The sequence below is a fragment of the Ascidia mentula genome, chromosome 7 (assembly GCF_947561715.1).
Source record: "Ascidia mentula chromosome 7, kaAscMent1.1, whole genome shotgun sequence".
Classification (NCBI taxonomy): Eukaryota; Metazoa; Chordata; class Ascidiacea; order Phlebobranchia; family Ascidiidae; genus Ascidia; species Ascidia mentula.
In genome coordinates this window covers 12,038,981-12,062,213 of record NC_138572.1, presented here as the reverse complement: position 1 = coordinate 12,062,213, position 23,233 = coordinate 12,038,981, and the positions used below count along the sequence as shown (strand labels likewise).

Sequence of the window (23,233 nt, the reverse complement as noted above, 5' to 3'; positions counted from 1 at the left end):
ATTCACATTCATTGTGCGGTATGAAACATGTTGATTACAATCACAACAAAATTAATTGGAATTTAATACGGAAGTGCTGTGATTTCACGAAATCATAAGATAAAATTATTTTGATGAAAAATATCTTATTACTGCCCACTGGTGGTGGGTCAAAAATTCACTTCATGCAAAGTTTACGCAAAAACTTTCATGATGTCAATATTAAATGGGGGATTTTCTTTTATTTGAAAACGTCTGTATTTAGGTGCTTTTCCAAGTCTTCCAGCGAAGCATACACTGCTATTCCACCCAAAAAAACGGCTTGAAACCAATCGTTTTCTATGTATACTTTTGTGACATAAGCCGATAATTCAACAAAAAAATTCAGGAGAGCAAAGGAGGCAGTTTTGCAAGATAGATGTTGAGACGAAAATGAAATACATCAGTTAACAGACAATCCGTCTAGTGATGGGGATTGACTACCAGTGACGTAAATACTCACATTTGTTTTTGACCTTGGGTGGCTGCAGAAGAAAAATAGTATTTTGTGGTAATTTTCAAATGACATAATTACAGAAAACACGTTCACAAGTAAGCTAATGTCATAAACAGAATTCGTCAAACTTTTTGGAGTTTGTTTTGGTAAAAGAAAGGCCACGGCAGCCATGGCGGCCAAATCAGATAGAATACATATCGTTGTGCAAATAACCGAACGTCGCATGACCTTCAACACTCTGTTGCAGTTTTTCACTGATGAGTTTGATGACGATTTGCGATTGGTTTTAAACTTTTGTTGTAAGCCATGTGACACTTTCCTGCTGACAGCACCCATGGATTGACGAATGGGAATATTTCGTGACGTGGAGTCAATGCACGTTTCCGATTTGGATCTGTATAATGACAAGTTGCTTCTACTAATGGATAAGTTGTCTTCTTCTGCTGTTTTCAAACCACGCATTTTGTCACACTGCGATAAATCAAGTGAAGATTTACACACAATCGAATAACTTCCTTCCTCCAATCCTTTCTCGTTCTCAACAACCGACTTGGGTGTTTTTCTCATGTTTACCAAACTCAATTGCACTTTTCTGTGCAGTTTAAGTGGGTAAAGAAATAATGCCACCAACACACACTGGCCGAGCACTTGGGTAATTGCCATAATGTAGAATGGAAGAATATTATCTTCTTCTTCGGTCCGTAAAATGCAACCTTCAGTAGAGCCGCGATACGCGTCCGGCAGCACAAATAAGACAATAATTCCTAACCCGGATGTAACCAGGACTGTGTAACTTCCCCACGTTAGGATTTGGATCCACTTACTGTACAGTTTGTTGATTGAAGGTTGGGCGTAAAGAGCTCTTTGTCGCATCCATAGATATGAATATGTCGGTAATAAAGCGAGGAAAAATAGAACAATGGAGAAATCTAAAGCTATTTCACACGCTAAATCAGCTCCTGGCGTGATGTCGTTGCCGACCAATATAATAACTTGCGTAAAAATAAGTCGTGGAAGAACCATCACCGCCGACAGCACAGCTAACGTCAACACCACACCTCCAGCGTAGTCGTTTTTCTTCTTGCGTTGCCATTTGCCTGAATGCCGACCGTACGCGATAAAAGATGTTACCAGCCACAAGGTGGTGATCATAAGCAGGGTGTTGATAACCTGGCTTGCAGTTTTCACAGCAGATCCACTTGTGTTGTTGTGGATTCCATTGTAAGCACTGACGTTTCTTGTAGTTTCGGTTGCGTCCAAATTCACTGGTTCAGATACAAATACATTCATTTTAAAGACTACCAATTCCTGCAAATACGTGATTGTTATAACTTTTAAATTTTTGATCATGATTATGAGTTGAATCGTACCAACAACCGTTATCCTTACATTACTTAAAAAATACTCAAGAATCGCAAAGATCTACATTTGTTCAATCTTTCATTTTAAATCCATTGAAGATAGAAAGACACTGGTGGTTTCATCACAAACGAAATTAACATTTTTGTGTTTTTTTTGGAAAAAAAACATCAAGCATCACAGACTGCATAAAAATAACGAAAAAGTAGAATTAAAGATTTGCTTATTTAAGTATGTCAAATAATGTACGTTTAAGCACGCGTGGTGGCCAAAAATTAATCACGCATGACCTAAAATCTCGTTCGTGACCTATTATAATGAATCATTTCTTGTTACGCAATATATACCCATATTTGGTGATAAATATTGCGCCTAATTTCAATTATGGCTTAGAGAAATTAATGCCAACTTTGGTTTTATGATTAAGGCAATTACAACTTTATGACAACCTTATACTTTGGATATTCTTTCCCTAAACACGGAACTATCGGATATACACGTCTTCTATAGGAATAACTGTGCATAAATCACATATTATTGTAATAACGACAGAAATACATCAAAAAATAATAAGTTTCATCGAATAATCCATGGATAAATTTAAATTTCTGCTTACAAGTTAATTATTGTTGCCGTATCCTTTGAAAAACTTTCAACAATACTGTTTAACTACATGCAGAAATATTAAGTTTCTATACCGGGTATATTGTATTTTATTTCAACTGTTCTTCTGGCCCAATTAAACGTAACTTTTGTTCGCTGAAGTTTCATCTGCCCGAGGAAGTCTATACTTGAATAGCAGATGAAACGTCGGTGAAAAAAAGTTACGTTGAACTGCGTCAGAACGACAGATTAATTAAAAGATATATAATCTCAATTTCTCAAGTTCTGGCTATTAAGCTAAATTTTGACACTTGAAATTTGTGCGAATCGTACACAATTCCAACGCCCACGATTTTAAATGTCACGCTTCTGGAGTTAAGCCAGGGATGCGACGTCATAGCTGTTCCTGTTTACGACAGAGGTGACTGTGTGCAAATGCACACCAGAGGTGTATTGTTGCCAAACTATAGTTTTCCACGTGTGTTTACAGAAATACAAACTATACAATATTAAGTGTGTAAATATAATTGCTCCTATAAGTGCGTCAATAAAGGTATTTCATTACATTTGTTTAGTTTGCCTTACTTTAGTATGGTGACGTAATCTTAATTCAATTCAATTCAGTTTATTTACATCATAATCCGAGAAATAAAATGCGGAACAGTAAAACACATTTAATTCTAATGGGATAAAGTAAATTCTAATGGGATAGTATCGTAATATCCTATAATGTAGTGTCAAGTTCGTCTGTTTAATGCATTTTACAATTATTCGAATACAAATCACACTGTCGACAGCCGCTATAGATTCACAAGCAACATTTTGTAAGTCTGCCCTTCGTTTCTGGTTGTACACGTGCTCTTACTGTTCAAATCGCCAACTTATTAGCGTATCTTAATGCTAAAACACCGAGTCTGACTTCGCAGCCATTGAAAAAGAGCGTTCTCTTATGCCTGATACTGTAAAGTTGACCCCAAAACGTGCTATCCTTAAGGTAGCAACGGAGGCAACTTATCAGCCCTCTCATACGTAACCTACAACCTACATAGCCTTTTATGTTGACATGTCCTCGTTCCAAATAAACAATGACCTGCTGTGACATCACTGATTCACTTCTTTACACTGTCTGACTTACTACGTTGTTTTGTCGTGACATGATTGTGACGTTTATTTTTACTTCTTCTGAATCATGTCTCACCAAACTGCATATTCTACGAATATACTGTAATGTGTTTAAATACACAATGTCTTAGTCCATGAAATTATTCACAAATCATCCATAAAAATGATGCTGTACCTCATAAACCAGCACCAATATAACTCCTTATATATGAATGTCATGTCATTCAACACATATCCTGTGAATATGATTGAAGCCTCACGTTATTTCCCTTCATTAACCTTTCCACCAACGCTGCTGCTTTTATCTTTTATTGAGGAAGCGAAACGTGAAAGGAACTCTCCTTGAACCGGAAATGACGACAACAAATTATTGTTTGAATGTGGCAGTTTCGACGGTTAGCTGAACTTAAAATCTTTTATATTCTTTTTTCAAGAAATACAATCGTAGATATTTGAACGTGCTCATGATGAATATTTCGGGAATTACCGAGATCATTTTTATTTGTTTATCGGCATTTGACCAAAGTTTAGGTTAAACTGTTTTCTCGTGTGTGTGCTGGTTGTTGGGTAATGACAACTGTTTAAAAGGGCCGATAGTAAAAAAAATTTGGGTGATTATTAAGACGCAATTACCAGGTATCCTGTGCCGTCTCACGATATCACCAAGCTTGCAAAAATCGTTCAATGTAATTTCTATCGACGGGTCCTGTTCAGACCCAATTGAACGAAATTGGTGAAATGTGCCAACGACCGGCCCTGGTTGTTGATGTTCGAACAGTTTGTGGTTGAATGTGTCTGGTGAGCGTTGCCAAATTTCGCTACAGTTTCGGCTGACTTCCGAACAAAGCCAACGTGAAAAACGCTCCATAGTTTCGAATCCTGTTGTGACCAACTTGGAAACAAGTATACAAAATTTTCAAGTGCAACTTCTAAACATAAACTAACTATACAGAGCAACCTGTAGGTTTCCTGAAATACATGAGATTTATACTTAAACTTCTTACACCTTTCATGTTGTTTTGCAACGATTTTGACAAATTATTTGGCAGCCAAGGGTTTATCTGCAGTGTTCGGCAAAACAACAAAAACATGCATGAATTAAAACAAGTTTTTAAAAAGTATTTATTCGCCGCTAAAACAACCTTCTATGCAAACTCTGTAGGTACACATTTGTTGAACATTTAAAAACAACAAATCAAACAATAGAATTGGATCGTAATGACGCAATTAAAAATTAAACTCGTGCAAATTTCACTGGTCTCGTATAAAATCATGAAAGAATGGCAACAGGCACGCAAAATCAATCTAAATTTTCCTTAACTAAACGTTATTTCAGCTTATAGTGGCAGTCGAAATTTACCAGGATGGCAATTGTTAACTACTTTCCAACAATTAATCATCCACATAAATAAAATCCATCCTCTAATTACAATCTTCGCAATTTAAAATGTTTTTATGTCACATGAAAGTTAGTTATAAAACATGTTTTAACCTCGGGATGGTGGCAACGCAAGACAATACAGTCATAAAAATTGGAAAAAAACATTTGCAAACTTGATTGAAGTTTTCTATGAAAAACTAACGTAGGCGAATCGCACAAAAGTCGAAATGCCAAATTGTGAGGCAACTGCAACAAACTACCAACCAATTTTATTTCCAAGCCGTTTGTTTTCTTTGGTTAACCACGTGACCAAAGGTTTAAAGTACCGCTTCACTGACTTTGCGGTCATGTGACAACTACCGGTTAAACTTCTCATTGCGTCTTCCCAGTGCTTACTTGCTCCCATATTTAACATGTCCCTGCAATATTGTTTGTGAATTAGTGGTAGAATACAAAAAAGCTCCTTTAAGTAAAAGAAAGTAATTATTATTAAGTGGGCTACAAATGTAAAATACTTGTTCTGAAATTATTTTGAATAGCTATACGATGCAAATGTACATACACTTATACTTTGTATATACTTTTTAACACAAGATTACCAACCAATTAAAATAACATATGAGCCAAAATAACTTATTACTAAATACTGCTTCTCTGGCAAACTTTATTTTATCAATGTTTCTCGACGTTTCGGCTGTTATGCAGCAACCTTCATCAGGAGATATGAAATGTAAAGCAAGCAACGTGGACAATGTTGTGACACAAAAACAAAAAAAAAACGCTACAATTAAAATATAACTTGTTGGCTGCATACAGATGTCCACTGTTTCGACACATTGGGTTTCATCAAACGGCACAACTGGTCCAAACTATACGCTGATGAGACCCAATAGGTCGAAATAGTGGTCATCTGTCTGCAGCTCACATAGTTTAAATTAACTTAAATTAGATTAACAAAACTGAATCGCTTACATAAATTTGGCCCCCGCTTTTTTCGATCCAGCAAAATCACAGAGATATAGTGCCCCCTTGTGGCCAGAAGTATCACAAAGTTTTTCGAAAAACTGGAATTGGATCATGTAGCTGATGAAGTATCTACAACGAAAATGATTGCGGAAACAGTTCGGGATATTGGCAAAAATAAGAATTCACCTAATGTAAGGAACGCCGTAGACGACATGATATTTTGCACCTGGATCAAAATCGTGTTCACTTCTTGCTACAGGAGGAACAAGTCCTCCATAATGCAATCTGTAACAAAAGATTAGGAAAATAAGCATTAAAAAAGGTTTCTATTGTGTGTTTTTTATTACAATATGCTATACTGTAACATGTGCTATATTCTACAAAATGGTGTAAAAATATTACAATTCGATATACTTTTTTTTGTACATTTGTGAAAAGATTACTTTTATATGAGAAACGAGGTTCGGAAACCAAAATTTCTTACTTTTTCTCCCACCACGCGGCGTTCAGGTTTTGTTTAGTGATTTTGCCACTGAAGACTTCCCACCTCCACGATTCAAGCGAGAGAGCGAATTGGTAAAACGCAATCTTTGAGAGAGCTTTTTTCATGAGAAAGTTTATTGTTTTTTCTGCAAAAAATTTCAGATATTGGTACAGAGTTTACCGACATGCGGTTTATCTTGACCACAGCTTTAGATAATAAAGCAGTTGAAATTATAGACAGCACCAAACTCATCTACAGTTAAGCAGATAAATATGTGTTACATATGTATCTTACACGTATAGCAGCAAACCACTTACGATATCTTTTGTTTTTGTCTTTGCTTTTTTTCAAAATTCCAAGTTTTATTAAATGCGTTGGTGAAATAACTGACAAAGCTGCAGTGTCCCCGATAGCTTCGTGAAATCCATTGTTCGCTCCTTTCTTTAATCAGAAGTTTGCGTATTAGTTGATTGACAGCCGTATAAAGTTTTTGAGTTAAACTGAGAATTTCTTATCTTGTTCGGTTTAAAACAAAACCAGCAAAATTAATTGTGTAAGCTGCAGACAGATGGCCACTGTTTCGACCTAAAAGGTCTCATTATATTATTGGCTCCACTTTGCTTAAGCTATATTAATATTGAAATATTTTTATGTGATATAAAAATGAGGAATGAAATGTTTGGAAAATACCTGAAATAACTCTGGCTGATGTCGATTGTAGGCGAGATAATATTGACAATGTCCCATTTCGTGATGAACGACATACAAATACTCACTGTTCACCTGTGCGCACATCTTTACTCTGTTGATAGATAGAACGTTGAAATGACATCATAACAATAAGAACTTATAACACAAATACGATTTAACATTATAATTTGTACCTGACGTCATCTTTTTCAAGATTAAAAGCAGAAGCGTAACAAACAACTGAGCGTCCTTTTGGTTTCACGAACATCGACTTGTTCCAAAACGTGGGTGTCATGGGAGGTAGACCTTAGACCACAATTACTTTCTAATATTTAAATAAAGCTATAACATGCGTCATTTCTAAATCGATATTTATTCGGGAAAACTGCATTAAATGTTGGGATGGTTACAACTAACGTATATATTTTTTTTGTTACCAATAAAAAAACACAGGTAAATATATCCCAGTCATTTTCAATTAAAGAAAAAAAACACTTTTTCGTTGTAGGTTCGTAGGCTTGGTACCAAAGGCATTGACGCCTAACTAGAACAGCCACTTTTTTCCGACAAGCCGGAGCAAGATCACAAAAATCAAGCTCCCGGTAAGGTTTTAACTCATCCTGGGCTAACCAGGCCCAGCGCTCTATGAGCTGAGCTACGTGAGCTTAGCGTTTGAATTGGGCACCTTACTTAAAAAGTGGCTGATCCAGCTAGGAATGCCTTGCGCTTTGCCTGCGAACCTAATGATCTTGGTACGTTAGGTGTGGTCACTATAAGTAAAGCTTGCATCACAGTGAGGCGATCCAGCCCGACCATGATGTGAAAGCATGAAACACTTCTGCGCTTTTTTTAGTTTTGAATGAATTTGCATTCAAAGTCAATTTTTATTTTAAAAATAAACTACTGTATACATCTGTTACCCATTGATCTGTAAAATTCATCAGCAAGATGAAACATTTTCATGGCAGTAAAGTTTTTTTCTTTCATTCCTTTTGTTACTTGGAAGGCTTCAATTTTGGGATAAGGCGCACAGATATCGTAGATGTTTCCCCACTGCATTCCCCATATGTCGCCTTCAAAATAACAGGAAAGTTTTTCGTTTCACTTCCGCCCACTCCTTGTTTGTTCTATTGTGTGAGTGTGCTGGAATAGGATGTGCTCGTTTTTGATCGCCGAGTAAAAATTCCAGCACATTTGAGCTCGCATTGCCAAACACCGATGCTTGAATGAAGTTTGTTACTAATACAGGTCGGGGGCAATTCCAATCTACGTGTTGTAAAATAACTAAATTGAAAAAAGGTGTTTGGCAAAGCGAATGAACTTGTGATGTTGTATGTACTTACCCGTACTGCTTACCAGAGCTTGTTTTCATATGCTGATAATTGCGTTATTATAACAAAACCTTCGTATTAGTAAATTTGAAAGACTAAAAAACAAGTATATTTAGAAAATGCTAATGTAAACAATGAATGTGCGAACTGGCCTTGAGCGAGCTATAAAATCAGCCTATATTAAACAACGTTGTTTGCCATCAAAGGTTTATTACAGTCTCTGGTTCCAGGTATATATGAGATCTTCATATGGGGAGTTGACAAAGGTTTCTGTCAGGGATTTCCTGTCGCAGGACCTCGAGCACAACGTATGGTTTCGCGAGTAAGAATTAAATTTCTTTGTATGTATTTAACTCATCGCCCGTTAGTATAAATGATATTATTGATAATTTACTTTACCTAAAAGATGAGCTGGTATCGGTCCAGTCTTATTTACTTTACTTCCGTACACCAGGTGTAATTTGTGTCTGACGTAAGCATGTAATTGTTCGTACATTGGTTTGATTTCATTCCACAAGTTGTCAACCCTCTCCTTCAAATTTGAAACTTCGTACCTGGAGCGCCAGTATGCCCCCTCGTCGACATAACCTGTATTTTATTTTAGTAATATGTATCAATATATCCTGTATCATTAATGATTTAATTACCGATGATTGTAACACACAAAAAAAGAAAAATAATTTTAACCAAGTTATACTCAGATATTTTTCTTCCATATCTTAAAATTTCTGTATGAAAGTCGAACCGTGGACTCCTTACCATGTTCCTTGGCACCAATATTACTGATTTCTATGATGCGGTACCAGGAATTTCGGATCTTAGGGCCAATAGCATCTCTCCAACCTTTCCAGGCCCAAAGTAACTCACTACCAAAACATACAACACGTGCTTTATGACAGTATGGGGTTTAAATCCATTACTTTTTTCAGCAAGTAAACAACATATAAACAGAATAACATGTTATTGTTGTTTAAAACAATATTGCAAAAACAACTCACCTATAATTCCGTGACTTGGACATAATTGATATGATACCAGGTTCGTAGCTGTAACATTTTTTCGGTTGTCCACTCTTGCAAACCTTTGCCTTGCTATAAACTGCTTCAATTGTGCTGTACAGGTTGGCACTTTCTCTACAATATGTACAAGTAGTGTAATCATGGGCTTATAAATAAAAGCTAAAGTGCATCTCACGTTCGAAGACTAGCTTGAGAGGGAGATGAAGTTTTCAGAATATCCTTAAGCATTCTCGTTTCGGAACAGTTCAACCCATGATAGGACAGAGTGCTTGAGGCTACTTTACGCATCGCTTTTTCCCAAGCGGAAAATTTAAGACTTGCCTGGAAATTAAGAAGTCTAAATTAAACTTGCTTTAACACAAAACACTCAAACAACCAAACAAAAGTTAAACTAATTGCAGTGAAGAAGCATTTGAATAAAATCATAGAACATTTTCTATTTAACATATCGGATGAACATTTGGTAGCAAACTTACAGCTATGTAAATTTTACTGTTGTGTGTCGTAAGATTTGTGTCTTTGTTCCACAGAAGCAAGTTTACATGTCTCCGTTTTATCCCCAATTGCTTTTGAAAGGCTGTCAAAAACTTTTCCACTTTCTTCCTGTCTACAAAATATTCGACAAGCTTTTTATGATGGAGATATTGCTAAATGAATTAAAACGTTACTAACCAGGCGAAAAAGGTGTCTACTGTTTTTGGTTGATAAAGATTTCTCGTTGGTTTTAAAAGTTAATTTTAAGCTCAGGGCTATATAGGGACAAATACACATGATTTCCTTGAATAAATCGAAAACTCAATCTTAATTCTCTTGTTGAGAAAGATGACTCGTTTATGTGTATTTGCAAAATTCATGCGATGACTTCGGGCGCATGTAGCTATCATTCCAACTATGTGTTTACTTTATGCAACCTACACATTTACTTTCAGCACAAAATTTTTGCTTGTTTTGCTTGTACAGATTTATGTACGCAAATATTTAATGGTAATTTTTTCCCAAACCCAAAACGTGCAACACAACAAACAACACATCAACTTACTGTTTAGAGACGATAGAACCTGTACTAATGTACGTTTGTGTTGGTCGCTTCGGTGAATATCTTCTCTTTCGTATCCAGTAAATTTGTCTTTGAGCAAACAGAAACTGCACGTTGATGATGTGGATTCATACGTTGTTATACTTTCACTAATTTCTATGATTACTTCGTCGGGTAATTCCTCCAGAATGCGATCAAAATCACTTTCATCGTCGTCGTTTTCGTAGTCGAAATCATTGGGATGGGTTTGCACAGCAGACAAGCAGATAATTGTCATTAGCCAGCAGCAAAGTAGGGGCTGACGAACCTTCATTTCCTAATTAGATTCTGTAATACAACTTCCTACAGTTTTATTGTTTTCGTACACTCAGTTTAGTTATGAATTCACCCAACAGCACATGACCATATTACTAAGCTTGGAAAGCCATATTGTCACAGAGCGAAGCGGCCAGATGGATATCCTACGATTGTGTCCTGTCAATACGTCACAGCCACGAGAAGGAAGCTTGGTTAAGCATGGAACCACGCACGAACTCTCAAGCTATGTTAATAAGTTATTCAAAATCTTATTTCGTGGTTTGCGGTTACCAAACTATACCAGTGACCGGAAAAACAATTTCTAATTTTAAAATCCAGCACTTAAAACTTGCATTTATAAGGAAACATGCATTTAATGGTGTTAGTATCACAGCACGTAATTTTTGTAAATGTTTTCGCTATAAAATCGATTCAATTTTTGCAGTTTTTCTGTTATTTGGAATGACAACGCCCGGGCTACCGAAACCCCTAAGTACGTTAAATTACGGCAAAGAGTAAAAAATTGTGGTTTGAAACATCGCGGGACATGGAAGAAAACCACACTTTAATTGTAAAAATTACCCAAGGGATTGGAAATCCATAATCAACTGATATATTGGATATCTTACAAACTTACCAATTTATACCTTACAGATTTAGTTGAACCATGGCCACACCAATGCCTTAATATCATACTCGACACGCCTAAATAACTCATTTTTGTGAAGGTTTTCAGATAAGGTAATAATTTCATGAAAGTGTTAGTGTTTGGTTCGAAATATGTCACATAATTTTTGAGCCAGGGATTTTCATGACTGAAAATAAGAAGTGATTTTTAGTAGCATTACCATAATGCTTGAGACTACTTATCCTGTGAGCAACGAAAGAATAAAAATCATACTTTTATTTCACCCTGGAGGTGAGGGGCGTGTTTGTCACCGGTTGACATACAGTTGCTACTTCACCCATTGCAAAACTGTTTCCTACTCAAAGTTTTACAAAAAAATTGTATTTAAAAAAAACATTTTCCAAACACAAAACTTGATTAAGGGCAAGCGTGGGCAATTTGATTACAAATTTTGGGTTTGGTTGAGTCAAAGGTAATCAAGACACAATAATTCCTGGAACAAAATGTGGTTTGAGCAGCAGAGGTTGACTTGCCATATCAAGCAGTAGAGAAGAAGAATATAATGAATAATGCAAGGACTCAACTCAGTTAGAAATGTTTCTGATGGAAAAAAAGGTAAAAGCAACCGGAAACAAAAATGACAACAGAGTGCAAATAAACTTAAGACTGAAAATGTGTTGTTTTGCGAGTAAACCAAATTTAATTATTTATGGGAGCTATGTCTACAACTGGACACCATGAAATATAAGGACAACCAGTGTCAACTGAATGTTTTATGTGATTGACAAATGGTATGAAAAAGAAATTTTCTAAACCTGCTGACAAAATGTCACATCCCTACAACACAATCAAATGGAATGAAATGAAATTTTTTGAAAATATTTTTTAAAAAAAGGGCATTTTTTTGGATCTGGTGATAGATAAAAACTATGAAGCAACCTAAGGATGTCATGGTAGTTCACATCAACAACACATTGAATGTCACTTTTCCAAGATAATGCAAATGAAGTCCACCCCAGCATGATGTGCCTATCATCACTTGGTCTTCTTTTGCTTGTTTTTCCGCTGACAAATCCAACATTAAACCCTCAATATTTCAAGAATATTGTTGTAACAAATAGAAATCCAATCAGGTTGTGCCGCAGCCCATTGTATTTGATTAATTTCCCCATCAGCTGTGTACGCAAGTATGGGATCTTCAATTGCTCTTGGCATCTGCTGTATGTCCCATATTAAAGCTTGATGGTCATCACCTGTGAAAATATATTGTTATGTGCATTTACAGAAAGAGACAATTTTTATGTCAATCCCCATTCAAATTACATACCTGCTGTGCAGACATGACAAGATGAATGTGGCGCCCAAGCGATCCCGTTCACGCAAGCACGATGATTGTTTAGTTTGGCAACAGGTGTACATGGCACTCGAACATCAAGGATTATTACCTTAAACATTTTAATAAAACTCAATGCTGTGCGATTCTCAACCCATTCACTAAATTATAACCAAAAATAAATCATTTGTCAAATAAATAAGGCAGTCATAATCACAAAAATGAGGTGACAAAATAACATTAAAACTATAAGAGACTATGTTAAAACACAAAAATAGTTCACAGGTGATTTCTGGCAGAAAAAATATTACCATTATTTTCATGAAAACATAGTAGTTAACCAAAATCATAACATATTCTAAGTAATCTTGACAAAAGCTTTTTTAGCAGTTTTTTAGGGTGATAGACATAATACAATGAAACCCAATAAAAAACAGAAAGGAAAGAACACAATTACAGATCTGTTGAAACAGAAACTTAAACATGTTTAATTCAACGTCATAACATAATGTTCATGGCAGCAACACTCCAGTCCAGCAACATCAGTTTTAACTTTTAAATAAAATACAATGAACTTAGGAACATAACTGACGGTTTTGTAAATCTTCAATACAAACAAAATAGCTAATGCAATAGTTGAGAATTTCTTGATACAGATGTTTGCATTTACACTAAAAATAGTACAACAGTCGAAACGTCTGTAGCATGAAATTCTCAACTATTTCATTGGCTATTTTCTTTGTATTGTAATACAATGAAATGTTCATTTACCTCCATCCCATCCATGGCCATAGTAGCCAAATAATTTGGGTCCTGTTTGTTCCAACACAGCCGAAGCAGGGGTTGGTGACTTTGATCCTAAAAATTTTTTTGGAGACGTTTTTAAGTGCAAACATCCAGTTTAATTTTTATTAATTCTGCATAATACTTTAAAGAATATTATGCCAATACTACTTTCAGAAAATACAAATTCTTTAAACATAGACCTCATAAATGATGGTTGAATGTTCAAGATGTCGGAGGTCAAACATTCTTACGGAACCATCAGCACCAACAGATGCAAACATGTCACGTCCACCACCAGCACGACTGAAGGCAATGTCATATACCTGCAAGATTCATTATGCTTGTATATTATATTTATGTACAACTAACAATAATAAACCTTTTGGGGTGTTTTAGTGGCACATATAATGTGCAAAACTGGTGTTTAGGATACACAAGGTCTTTGTGTGTGATAAACGTACATGTTGCCTCATAGGCATGACCAGTACCAAACAATGCTTATTCATACATATTCATTTTCAAGAATGCAAAACAATACACATGTTGATTACCTCCTTGTCATGTGCAATAAGCTGAGTTTTTACATGACCAGAAACAGCATTGACTCTGCCAAGTACTTGTCCAGTTTCCAAACCCCATATCGTACATGTTGTATCAATACTACTTGTACCTTCAATAAGTATAAGTTGACAACTAGTTTGTAACTCTGTTTATTAATTCAAAGGCAAGATAGAGAAAATGCTTGTGATTTTATTTACCCAATAGGTTTGGTTCAACTTCATTCCAATCAAAGGCAGTAAGTGGAGCACAAAAATCAGAGTTTTTGTTATTATTTAACAAGCATTCGAGCCTTGTCTCTGTGTCACTCACCTACATAAAAGGTATTTACACCATTATTAACAAGCTGTTGACAAACCAAAAAAATATATTGACAAAATTGCACGGTACTGTTCTAATTGGGCAAAATTTGCAGTGCTCAAAAAATAGGCAATAATTGTAAATGGAATTACGAATATATACAATAAAATATTAACCTACAACAGACTTAAAATATTAACTAAGCTTAAGACATCATTTTCCATATAATTAAGATTTTTTATATGTAGGAATGTAAGTGTATGTTGGCAATAAAATTTTGTGACTGTATTCACTTAAATTTTGTAAACACATATAACTAAATTAAAAACAGTAAAATCCATTTTATGTAGCCTATTCATTTGTTTTGATAAAAAAGTCACAACTTTTTATGACTAGCACAAAATTGAACTTACCACTCTCCACAAACGTAAATAATCGCCACTTGTTGCCAGAAGGTCTGGATATAAACCTTTAGCATCTGGAATCCACATGATTTTTGTACATGGATATGGGTGATCAAACATGCTTCGAGCTCGAAACTCAGACCTATCCTCATCAAGACCAACAATCTAAAAAAGGCAAATATATAAAAAATTTAAATGAAATCAAAGCTGCTTCATAGAACATATTCCAGTCTTCATTTCAATGTATTTAAAATACCTGGACTTTATTGTTGTATTCTTCGATGAAACTTCCAATGGCTAAACGAAATTTTTTGTCATGACGAACACTCCAGTTCATAGCATATATTGTCCATAAAGCTTCATATTTGTATATTTCCTTACGCTTTGGTGCCCCAGCCATTGTGAATTTTACTAATTAAGCGAAGGAGTTATTCAGGCACCAGCAAAGCATTTAGCATACCGTCTGTTTTTAATTGTGATTCATAACCGGGATTTTGGCTGCAAGTAGAAAAGTTGTTTATCAAGACACGCACGCTAAAATCAGAAATAATCCGAATAAACTCCAAACAACTTTGAAACCGACAAATTGACAATCGCAAAACCCACATTCACTGCTTGCATTTGTTTGTAGAAAATCCCCTTTCTTCGTTTGATTCTTCGATCTGATTGGCTCAGCAGATTGCGCGTGCAATAGAAATCAAACACAATTGAAAAATGAGATGCAATATTTATTGTACGCGTTTCGTGTTTTCACTTAAAAAATACGTAGATTTATGTGTAATTAAATATAGCGAAAAATAAAAATACTTACACTGATATTGAATCTCAAAAGTTCTGAAAAAATCTAAAATAGTTGAATCTAAAAAGTTTTATCAGGCTGGTCTCTGGTTGATTTGAGGTTTTATGAAATATTGTGAATATTGTCGTTGTGATTTGTGTTTGTTATCAACCTATGGATTAATTTCCGAGTGCAGAGTTTTCTGTACATTCAGTGTAGCTGCTTTCACGTTACCTTTATGTTCTAAAACATTTTTGTGAAGTGGTTTGACATTTCGTACAATTTATAAATATGGGTACCATTTCATGTTTTTGTTTTCATCACTGCTTCCTAGTGGATAAGAGTGCATAGATATCGCCCAAGAGACGAAAGTATTTCTCCAAACAAACATCGCTTGCGGTGATACACGCAATTAAATTTAATAAAAGGGCAAAACTGACTGCCTTAATTCACAAGCTGCACTATTCCCAACATGTTTCGTAATTACCGTTTTGATGAAGATTACGTGCGACGTCCAGCTCGCTTAATGAAAACCTAGATTACGTTCGCCTGAACGCACGAACCTGCCGAAGTTAATGTAGATTTTAGCTGTTGATTGTCCTGGGCGACCGGCGCCTTCTTGTAAAGCGAATCGCTGTAGTTCCCCAGGGAGTTACGACGGCTCTGCGTGGTTGGTATGTTGAAGAAACAACGCACCTGCATTCAGTATTATACTGCGTAAGGGCATCGCGCCAAACAATATGTAATCCGCTCTAGAACAATGTGCAGGTTGTGCTTTGAAGCTTTGAAGAAGAAAACTTTGACGAGAAAAGAGTGAGTTTATATTTTGTATTGTTTTTAGCCGCGTATATTCTGTATTTACAAATGATTTTGCATTGCTTGTATATTTGTGTTGTTACAGTTTCTTACTATGGTTAAGGACTATATACCATACCTAGCAAGTTGTGAAATTGACGGTTTGTCAGATTGCTGGAATAGAGTTTTTTTTCTGTTTTGACGAAACTCTTGAAATTCGCTCCCACCTTCGCGAGTGAAGAACTGAGCGACCGCTGTGTAAACAAGGTTTTAAACCTTAAGCAGAACGTCCCTTGCTGCCTGGTCGTTTGCGTGAAAAACTTTTCTTCGGTTAAGTAAGTTGCTTGCGTCATTGCCATCGCTTTGTTACAGTTTTCACGTTGGTGCGAATTGCGCTTGTCTACGAACCCGCACCTTTGTCCTTACAGACCTTATACGTGCAATTAAAACTCATGACATGTGGTTTTACGTTTGTTGTTGCCTGACTTCAAGTGATCGCTCACGTTACACCAAAAGCCATTTAATAACGCACCTCGTACAACATTCCCTTTTATCGGTTTCAAAACCCGGAAATTGGATTGGTGACAAATACGTCATCCGACCACTGCAATTTGTTTCGAACGTTACCTGCGCTGCCATCTCATCAGACGGCAAGATGTATTGAACTTTTTAGGTAATACCAAACAAAAGGAAACTTGATGATTTAAAATTTGTTGAGAAACCAAGTCAAACAAAAATTTTACTAAACGGAAGTTAAAATGCCGCAAATTTGATCACATAAATTATATCATGCTGAATCAGCATTCACATCGTTAAGCTTAGTTAAATGATTCATGTAAACGTAGCAGCATTTTTGTAGCTTTTCGCAATCATGGCGCTCCCACTCCCACAGCGAACTTCAAACGCGTTTAGTTTTTCCAACACCAGCGTCGCTTTTTTACGCCACCCCCGAACTTTAAGCGAAATTTCATACCTTGCCCTAATGGAAAACCTCAGTTCGCTCTCAGGCGAGCTCCCAGCGGGAGTTGGCTTGCGATTCGTTACAGCTTTTCGTCCGGGCAAAAATCCCTTTGCCTCGCACCTGACAATTGAAAGAAGTCATATAAAGAGAAAGTCAGCATACGAAGGTTCTTTCCTAGACGGTTCATATAATCCGATTGGCGAAGAGGACGTATCATCGTCACTTATTTTTGTATTGTTTATTGTATTTACTGGAGGAAGGTAAATGTCCGTTTGGGAAATTTTGTTGGATATATGCAGCAACTGTAGTACATCGTGTAGTGCGTGCTGGTAGAGTTGACTGTTGTAGACAATATATTTTTTTTGTAAGCTCACCTTTAGCGACAGTGAGTTTTTAGATATTAGCGGGGACGTAGGAGGTCATACTTATTAAGATTTGCTTGGTGTTGTGTTTTAATGCTTGTGTCAAAAGCAGGCTTACAAGCTTTAGTTGACGGTAGGAGCTTAAACACCAAATCCGATCTATGCGAACTTGTACACGTGATTCTGCTTCAGTAAGTTATTACCATTCTTGTAAATCGTAAGTAGTTTTGAAGGAAACTGAAATATTGCCAAGCCTGCGAAATTGAAACAGCGTCATATTTCAATAGCTGTGAGCATTCCTTCAATGACGGGTCCAAGTTTCGGTTGCGAAGAAAGTTATGAGAAGATTTAAACTTTCCAGCACTGCAGGTAGCAAACGACTATTTTGATCAACTCAAACATAACCAGTTGTTTCCGTGTAGAATTCGGTGTTGCACCGACTTGTTTAAGAACCAACAGAATAATATCAGTATGAAAGTTTGCGCACATCAGTGGACGAGGAAGTTGCAAAGTAGATTTATCTTATGTCGTCGTGTGTATGTTGAACTCTTTGACATCACTTGATCAAATAATCTCTTGCGTTTGTTGGCAATATCGAAATTTCTTGTTACTTTTTGAGAAATGTTACAAACAATTTGCAAAGATACTTTTTATTGAGTTTACGCAACTTTACATCCTCCTACACAATCTTTATTTAAAAGCAAGCATCGGAAGTGCAATATTTTTAACCAAAGAAAACGTTGTTGCGTGGTTGACGTGTAGATATTCTACTTTCGTCGTGTACTCGAAGCACCCACCAGGTACTCATGTATCGATCTAAATGGTAAAGGCGTCGTCCCTTTACTTAGTTCTTGAGCTCTGCTACCTATCACGGCGCCTGTTGCCACCGGGAACTGTTTGATTCGAGGGTACTAGCTCCACCACTTGATCGGTTTTGAGCCAGGTATGTGCCTTGTTAATCAGACCCTCGACAAGGTACTTGCAGCCGAGGGCCAGCTTCCATGTACCTGAAAAAGCTTTGATTTTTTTCGTTTCGGAACAGCTTCCTGATTTATACATGACATATTGCCCACTGCACTGATTTCACCAGTGCTGCATGACATTTGTAATTTACTGGATGAGTTTTCTTTTGATTTATGCAACCATGAGTTTTGTTATTGATACTGTTAATTATGAACAAGAAATCTGAACACCGTTGACGAAATAAGTTTTTAATCTACACTTAGCAAGCAATAATTGAATTTGAGCGCGTTTTGACTGAAAAATTTACATGCTTTTTAAGAACGTAAGTTAAGGAACAGGTGATGTTTGTTTGTTGAGTGAATGTGACGATCTCAAAAAATGTTTTTGAGCAAGTCCATGCTAGCACTGCTACTTAGTTTGCGTTCAGTATCATGTAATATCTCAGATAAGTTTAGTTGGTGTTCGGCCAGGATTTAGTTACGCACTTCCTTTAAACACGTTTAACTGAACAATTATCGTTTGCAGCGTGACGATTGTTTACAAAATAATCAGAAAGTTGACATGAATTATAATCTTTCAAAACTCTTGTAAATAAATAGTGATACTGACATGCAACATACAATCCAAATGCAAAAAATCATTGTCCTATTATCGAAGGGTCGTTGTTACTTGTTTCAGTTAGGCAGAACGTGAAAAAAAATGCCTCTCTTTTAAGTACTTCTCCACCTGTTAATGGATCGTCTTGTGCACTTACAATCGAATTGACGCTGATTTGTAATAATGTTTAAGTTGATTTCGTCGTTTGCCGATCGATTCCTTTTGCGTGTTCATTGAATTCAACTAACAACCTTCCTCTGGGAGGACAGACTTCACAGGTCATTGAACTGTTTTGATCTAAACCTTTGGAGCTGTGAGCCACGCGTGACCCTAACTAATTAGTCATTTGTGAGTGAATTTGTCCATTAACTGAAACTTCGGGTAAACTTGACATCAACCAATCAAGCTAAAGCACTTACAGCATTTTTTGTTGCATGTAAATGTTGCATTCATTATTTTTTACCCAAAACTACAGTTACGTCACAACTTCTTTTACTGTGCAAAATCTTCCTAGTGTTAGTTTGTTTATAACGCATTGTTGATTCACAAAAATGTTGAATTTATGTTGAAAATCAAATAAAACTCGCAAATGTTTCGCCACAATTTAATTGGTGGTCATAGGTGTGGACTAATTTAATTAGTCACTTGAAAGGAAGTGTTTGTGTGGACGGAATTAGTGTGTCAGGAAATTTAAATGATTTGATGCATCCGTTTAAACATGTTGTCTTCGTTGAAATTTGAAGCTGAACTAGAAGCATGATGTAAAGATAGGTTATTTTCATATTTTCAACCTTATATATAAAAAATAGTTATATCTGTTAGTGATTTTGAAATTAATAGGGTTTTAAACACTGTCTGCTTGACGTATGATTTGAACCAGGCATCAGCTTATTCAAATACAAAACATGTGTTTTAAACTACGCAGTGGCCGGTGTAACAAAGGCGCATGTACATCGCTACGTGCAAATTTCATAACTTCCATGGAGTTACGAGCTCATAAAATGTTGGGTGGGCCGCTATGCGATCGAACCTCACCTAAGGTCGTTTCTTATCAGTCGAGGGACCTGCGTTGGATCTGGATATTGTCAGACGTCCTGGCAAACGCACACGATCCGTGTTTTGCGTCACCAGGCGTGGAAGGTAGCAAGCAGGAGTGCGCTGACAGGGCGAAGATAAACGACTGTCCATTAACGGTAGCGAGGTGTTCCCTGGATTGCGTAAGTGAAGGAACAAGCACATTTACCGACACAGAAACGAGTTCGGTCATTTATTCGCGGGAAGACAAGGCAAAGTTTTAAAATTTTAGTTGAGTTTTGTTGAGACGAAAAACGATTTACTTCAGCAAACTTTTGGTTTTCTTAAGGTCATGAGTGAAGACAAAGATTGGTATTTTTACGTCGGTCGAGTCGGCCACAAAGGAAACCAAGTTACCTCCACCTTGGAGTCGCTTATAGCTGCTCTCTTGTAAAACCTATAACCGCGCGTCTCTGGGGGGAGGAACACTTTTTGGTAATCGCATCAATTCTGTTTTGTTTGAAAGAGAAAAATGATATCGTTGTAATTGCGAGAAGTTGTAATAAGTACAAACAATTTGCAAATATTGGCTTAGTATAAACTTTGATCTCAATGCTTCAGTCGTGTCAATCAACAACAGGAAAACAAATGTATGTTAGTATTATAGAATGTTTTATTATATAAAAAATTGCTAGCTTTTTGTCCCGTATTAAAGATTCAAAAAATTGAATATATTGAGGCCACAATATCAGTCATAACAGTTTTGATCAATACTTGCCATTTTCCGCATCATAATTGAAATTGGATGTTGTGTATGTCGTTCTCCTCCATTCAAGAGCAAACTTCTCCATCTTACGTCGCTTTTAACCCTTCAGGGAGTACAAGGTCTAGGTTAGACAGACTCTTACAGCGTCTCGATTTATTGGACACGACAGAGAGAGTAGCGATCAATCCATCCATTTTCCACTCTTCCTTCTCTCTCTATTGCACCTTTTTGCAGGTGCACCACTTAAATGCGTTCGACTTGTCTCGGAAGGCGATGTGGTCCAAATTTGGCGCGCAAATAGTCGAGGTGCTGAAACGCAAGCGCTTCACGGCCGGGCAAAATGAACACGTCTTTTCAATCAATAGCGATAAATATTGATGTTTTCGCCGCATCAGGCCTGGCCTTCTTCATGTCTTGGAAACAAAATTATCTTGTTGAAGGGCCTGCAACGCTTGCAGTCTTCGATCTAGGTTCACTTGATCGAAAACACCTTCGCCTGTTGCTGTCTCCACGTCTTGTACCTGTCGATACGCGTTAAGAGACTCCAGCGACATTTTACATCGATTTACTCAAACGAGAGTTATCCCTTTCCCTGCGTTGATAAACTTGCGCAGTTTTTATCTGAAGGAAAGGCACTGCCCAAATATTACCACAGTAAAACTTGTGTGCATTTTACTTCTATTTTATCTTCGATCGAATTGACACACAGAAACAATCGGAATGACGCTTCGATTGATATTTAGGGCTCTTTATTGCTATGCTATATTTGACAACAATGTATATTTTGTTTGCTGTTGTTTATACCTAGTTTCTATAACAAGTAGAAAAAGAGTGAATTGTGGTACTTATTCTTAAAAACTTTGTGTTTGCAAAAGAATGTGGTGCGCTTTATATTTGACAATAGTCATTGCGTTACTTAAAACAGGATTTGAGGCTTTAAAAAAAAATATTGATCAAACGTACTGTTGTGATTTGTTGACCTATAAGCAACCCATTTTATTGTAGTAGGACAAGTTTTGGCCTTTTTTAATCGATGGAGCAGTCGATAAAAGCGCAAACAAGTCAGCTTACGTTTGGAAAGAAATAAAGTGTTGGCAACGCTTCACTTACATTGCATAGATGAATGCATTCCAAGGTCGTTATTTGATCTTTAATCAATTCTTTGAGAAGACAACTGTCCAGAAACGCTTATTTTTCCAACGGTTGCTGTTTTATGCACGTTCTTTTAGGCCTGTACATTAAAATCTATGAAACGCCTACAACAGGAAAAATATGCAATTTGAAACGTGAAAGTTGTGGTCTTAAGGGACTGGAATTGAAATGTCGCGTTTACCTATTCGTAAACTAAACTAATTACCGCGACCTCAATTTGCAGATTTTCTGGATCGTTGGGTCAATGACCTATTGTGTTCATGTAAATCCAGCCATGTAGCAATTCATATTCAAGAACAACTGAAACTACTTGGTGACGAAAACATGGTCCAGACCGTGGCGTCGAATCGGTCGGTGATTCATGTTCGACGGAAGCGTGACGTCATTCATGGAGTCAGGACGTCGTCGTCGTGTTTTCCAAACTTGAAGACGTGCAAAAATACCTTGGCGCCCAAATGAAGGTTGATCGTTTTTCTGTAGTGACAACACGTCGCAGTTTGTCCAAACTTTCTTGTTTTTGTCGAAGTTATCTGTGGATTGAAGTGAGGTCTAAAGTTTCTGTGCATTTGTGCATATATGACAGGTCACAGATGAAGTGAAATCTACAGATATGTTGAAGGTCGCGTTATAAAGATATTGGCATATTTTAGATGCGAATTGATAATGCACTTCATCTTCGACATGTCGGAAGCAACAGCTATCGCGTGGGAAAAGCAAAACAAATGGTCACAAGACCGGATCTTGAGCGTGTAAGTTCCATTCGCAGGAGTTATCGAATGGTTTGTGGGGATGATTTTGAATGACCCCCTTGTTAGTTAACCGGTAGCTGATTTCGTGGGAAAGGTTGACATCAAATGTCTGATCATGGGTTCGACCTTTTACCATCACAAGACTGGCTTCAATTTCGCAGAAATCAAACGATGTCTTGCCGCTTGTCGAAGAACGGCAAAGGTGTGACGCCGAGTAGTAGTTTCGCAATACGCAAGTCGTTGACCTTTATTGTCTGATATTTTCAACTCAAAGTTGAAACTTTCACAGGTCGACGAATCGTTTAGCATCAACATTAACAAAAC

The 23,233-nt window shown here is 36.7% G+C and overlaps 3 protein-coding genes across 3 annotated transcripts; all 3 read right to left on the bottom strand.

Moving 5' to 3' along the window:
• Positions 1–214: 214 nt before the first annotated feature.
• On the bottom strand, positions 215–1,765 carry LOC145909577 (uncharacterized). Its single transcript, XM_082996956.1, has one exon. It carries the CDS (start codon positions 1,763–1,765, stop codon positions 422–424), a length of 1,344 nt encoding a protein of 447 aa, XP_082853082.1. The 3' UTR covers positions 215–421.
• A 2,898-nt stretch (positions 1,766–4,663) lies between these two features.
• On the bottom strand, positions 4,664–10,803 carry LOC145908434 (angiotensin-converting enzyme-like). Its single transcript, XM_082995713.1, has 14 exons — positions 10,470–10,803; positions 9,907–10,037; positions 9,606–9,751; positions 9,410–9,544; positions 9,171–9,277; positions 8,811–8,999; positions 8,001–8,153; positions 7,275–7,386; positions 7,081–7,192; positions 6,708–6,831; positions 6,391–6,535; positions 6,093–6,191; positions 5,913–6,035; positions 4,664–5,359 (listed from the first exon to the last, which is right to left on the bottom strand). The coding sequence occupies exons 1-14, from the start codon at positions 10,777–10,779 to the stop codon at positions 5,197–5,199; spliced, it is 2,049 nt and encodes a 682-aa protein (XP_082851839.1). The 5' UTR covers positions 10,780–10,803; the 3' UTR covers positions 4,664–5,196.
• Positions 10,804–11,766: 963 nt separating this feature from the next.
• LOC145908137 (DDB1- and CUL4-associated factor 7) lies at positions 11,767–15,266 on the bottom strand. Its single transcript, XM_082995332.1, has 8 exons — positions 15,029–15,266; positions 14,782–14,937; positions 14,269–14,380; positions 14,062–14,180; positions 13,711–13,833; positions 13,496–13,582; positions 12,719–12,836; positions 11,767–12,644 (listed from the first exon to the last, which is right to left on the bottom strand). Exons 1-8 carry the CDS (start codon positions 15,170–15,172, stop codon positions 12,472–12,474), a joined length of 1,032 nt encoding a protein of 343 aa, XP_082851458.1. The 5' UTR covers positions 15,173–15,266; the 3' UTR covers positions 11,767–12,471.
• Positions 15,267–23,233: the final 7,967 nt, after the last annotated feature.

Bases quoted from the DNA above. Each gene is read 5' to 3' on its own strand.
- LOC145909577 (XM_082996956.1), bottom strand. From the start codon at position 1,765: ATGAATGTATTTGTATCTGAACCAGTGAATTTGGACGCAACCGAAACT.
- LOC145908434 (XM_082995713.1), bottom strand. From the start codon at position 10,779: ATGAAGGTTCGTCAGCCCCTACTTTGCTGCTGGCTAATGACAATTATC. The intron at 9,545-9,605 runs GTGAGATGCACT...TACATATTGTAG, and splicing joins TCTCAAGCTAGTCTTCGAAC to AGAAAGTGCCAACCTGTACA. The intron at 6,536-6,707 runs GTAAGTGGTTTG...AATTTTTTGCAG, and splicing joins AGACAAAAACAAAAGATATC to AAAAAACAATAAACTTTCTC.
- LOC145908137 (XM_082995332.1), bottom strand. From the start codon at position 15,172: ATGGCTGGGGCACCAAAGCGTAAGGAAATATACAAATATGAAGCTTTA. The intron at 14,181-14,268 runs GTAAATAAAATC...TACTTATTGAAG, and splicing joins AGTTGAACCAAACCTATTGG to GTACAAGTAGTATTGATACA. The intron at 13,834-14,061 runs GTAATCAACATG...TGAATCTTGCAG, and splicing joins TTATTGCACATGACAAGGAG to GTATATGACATTGCCTTCAG.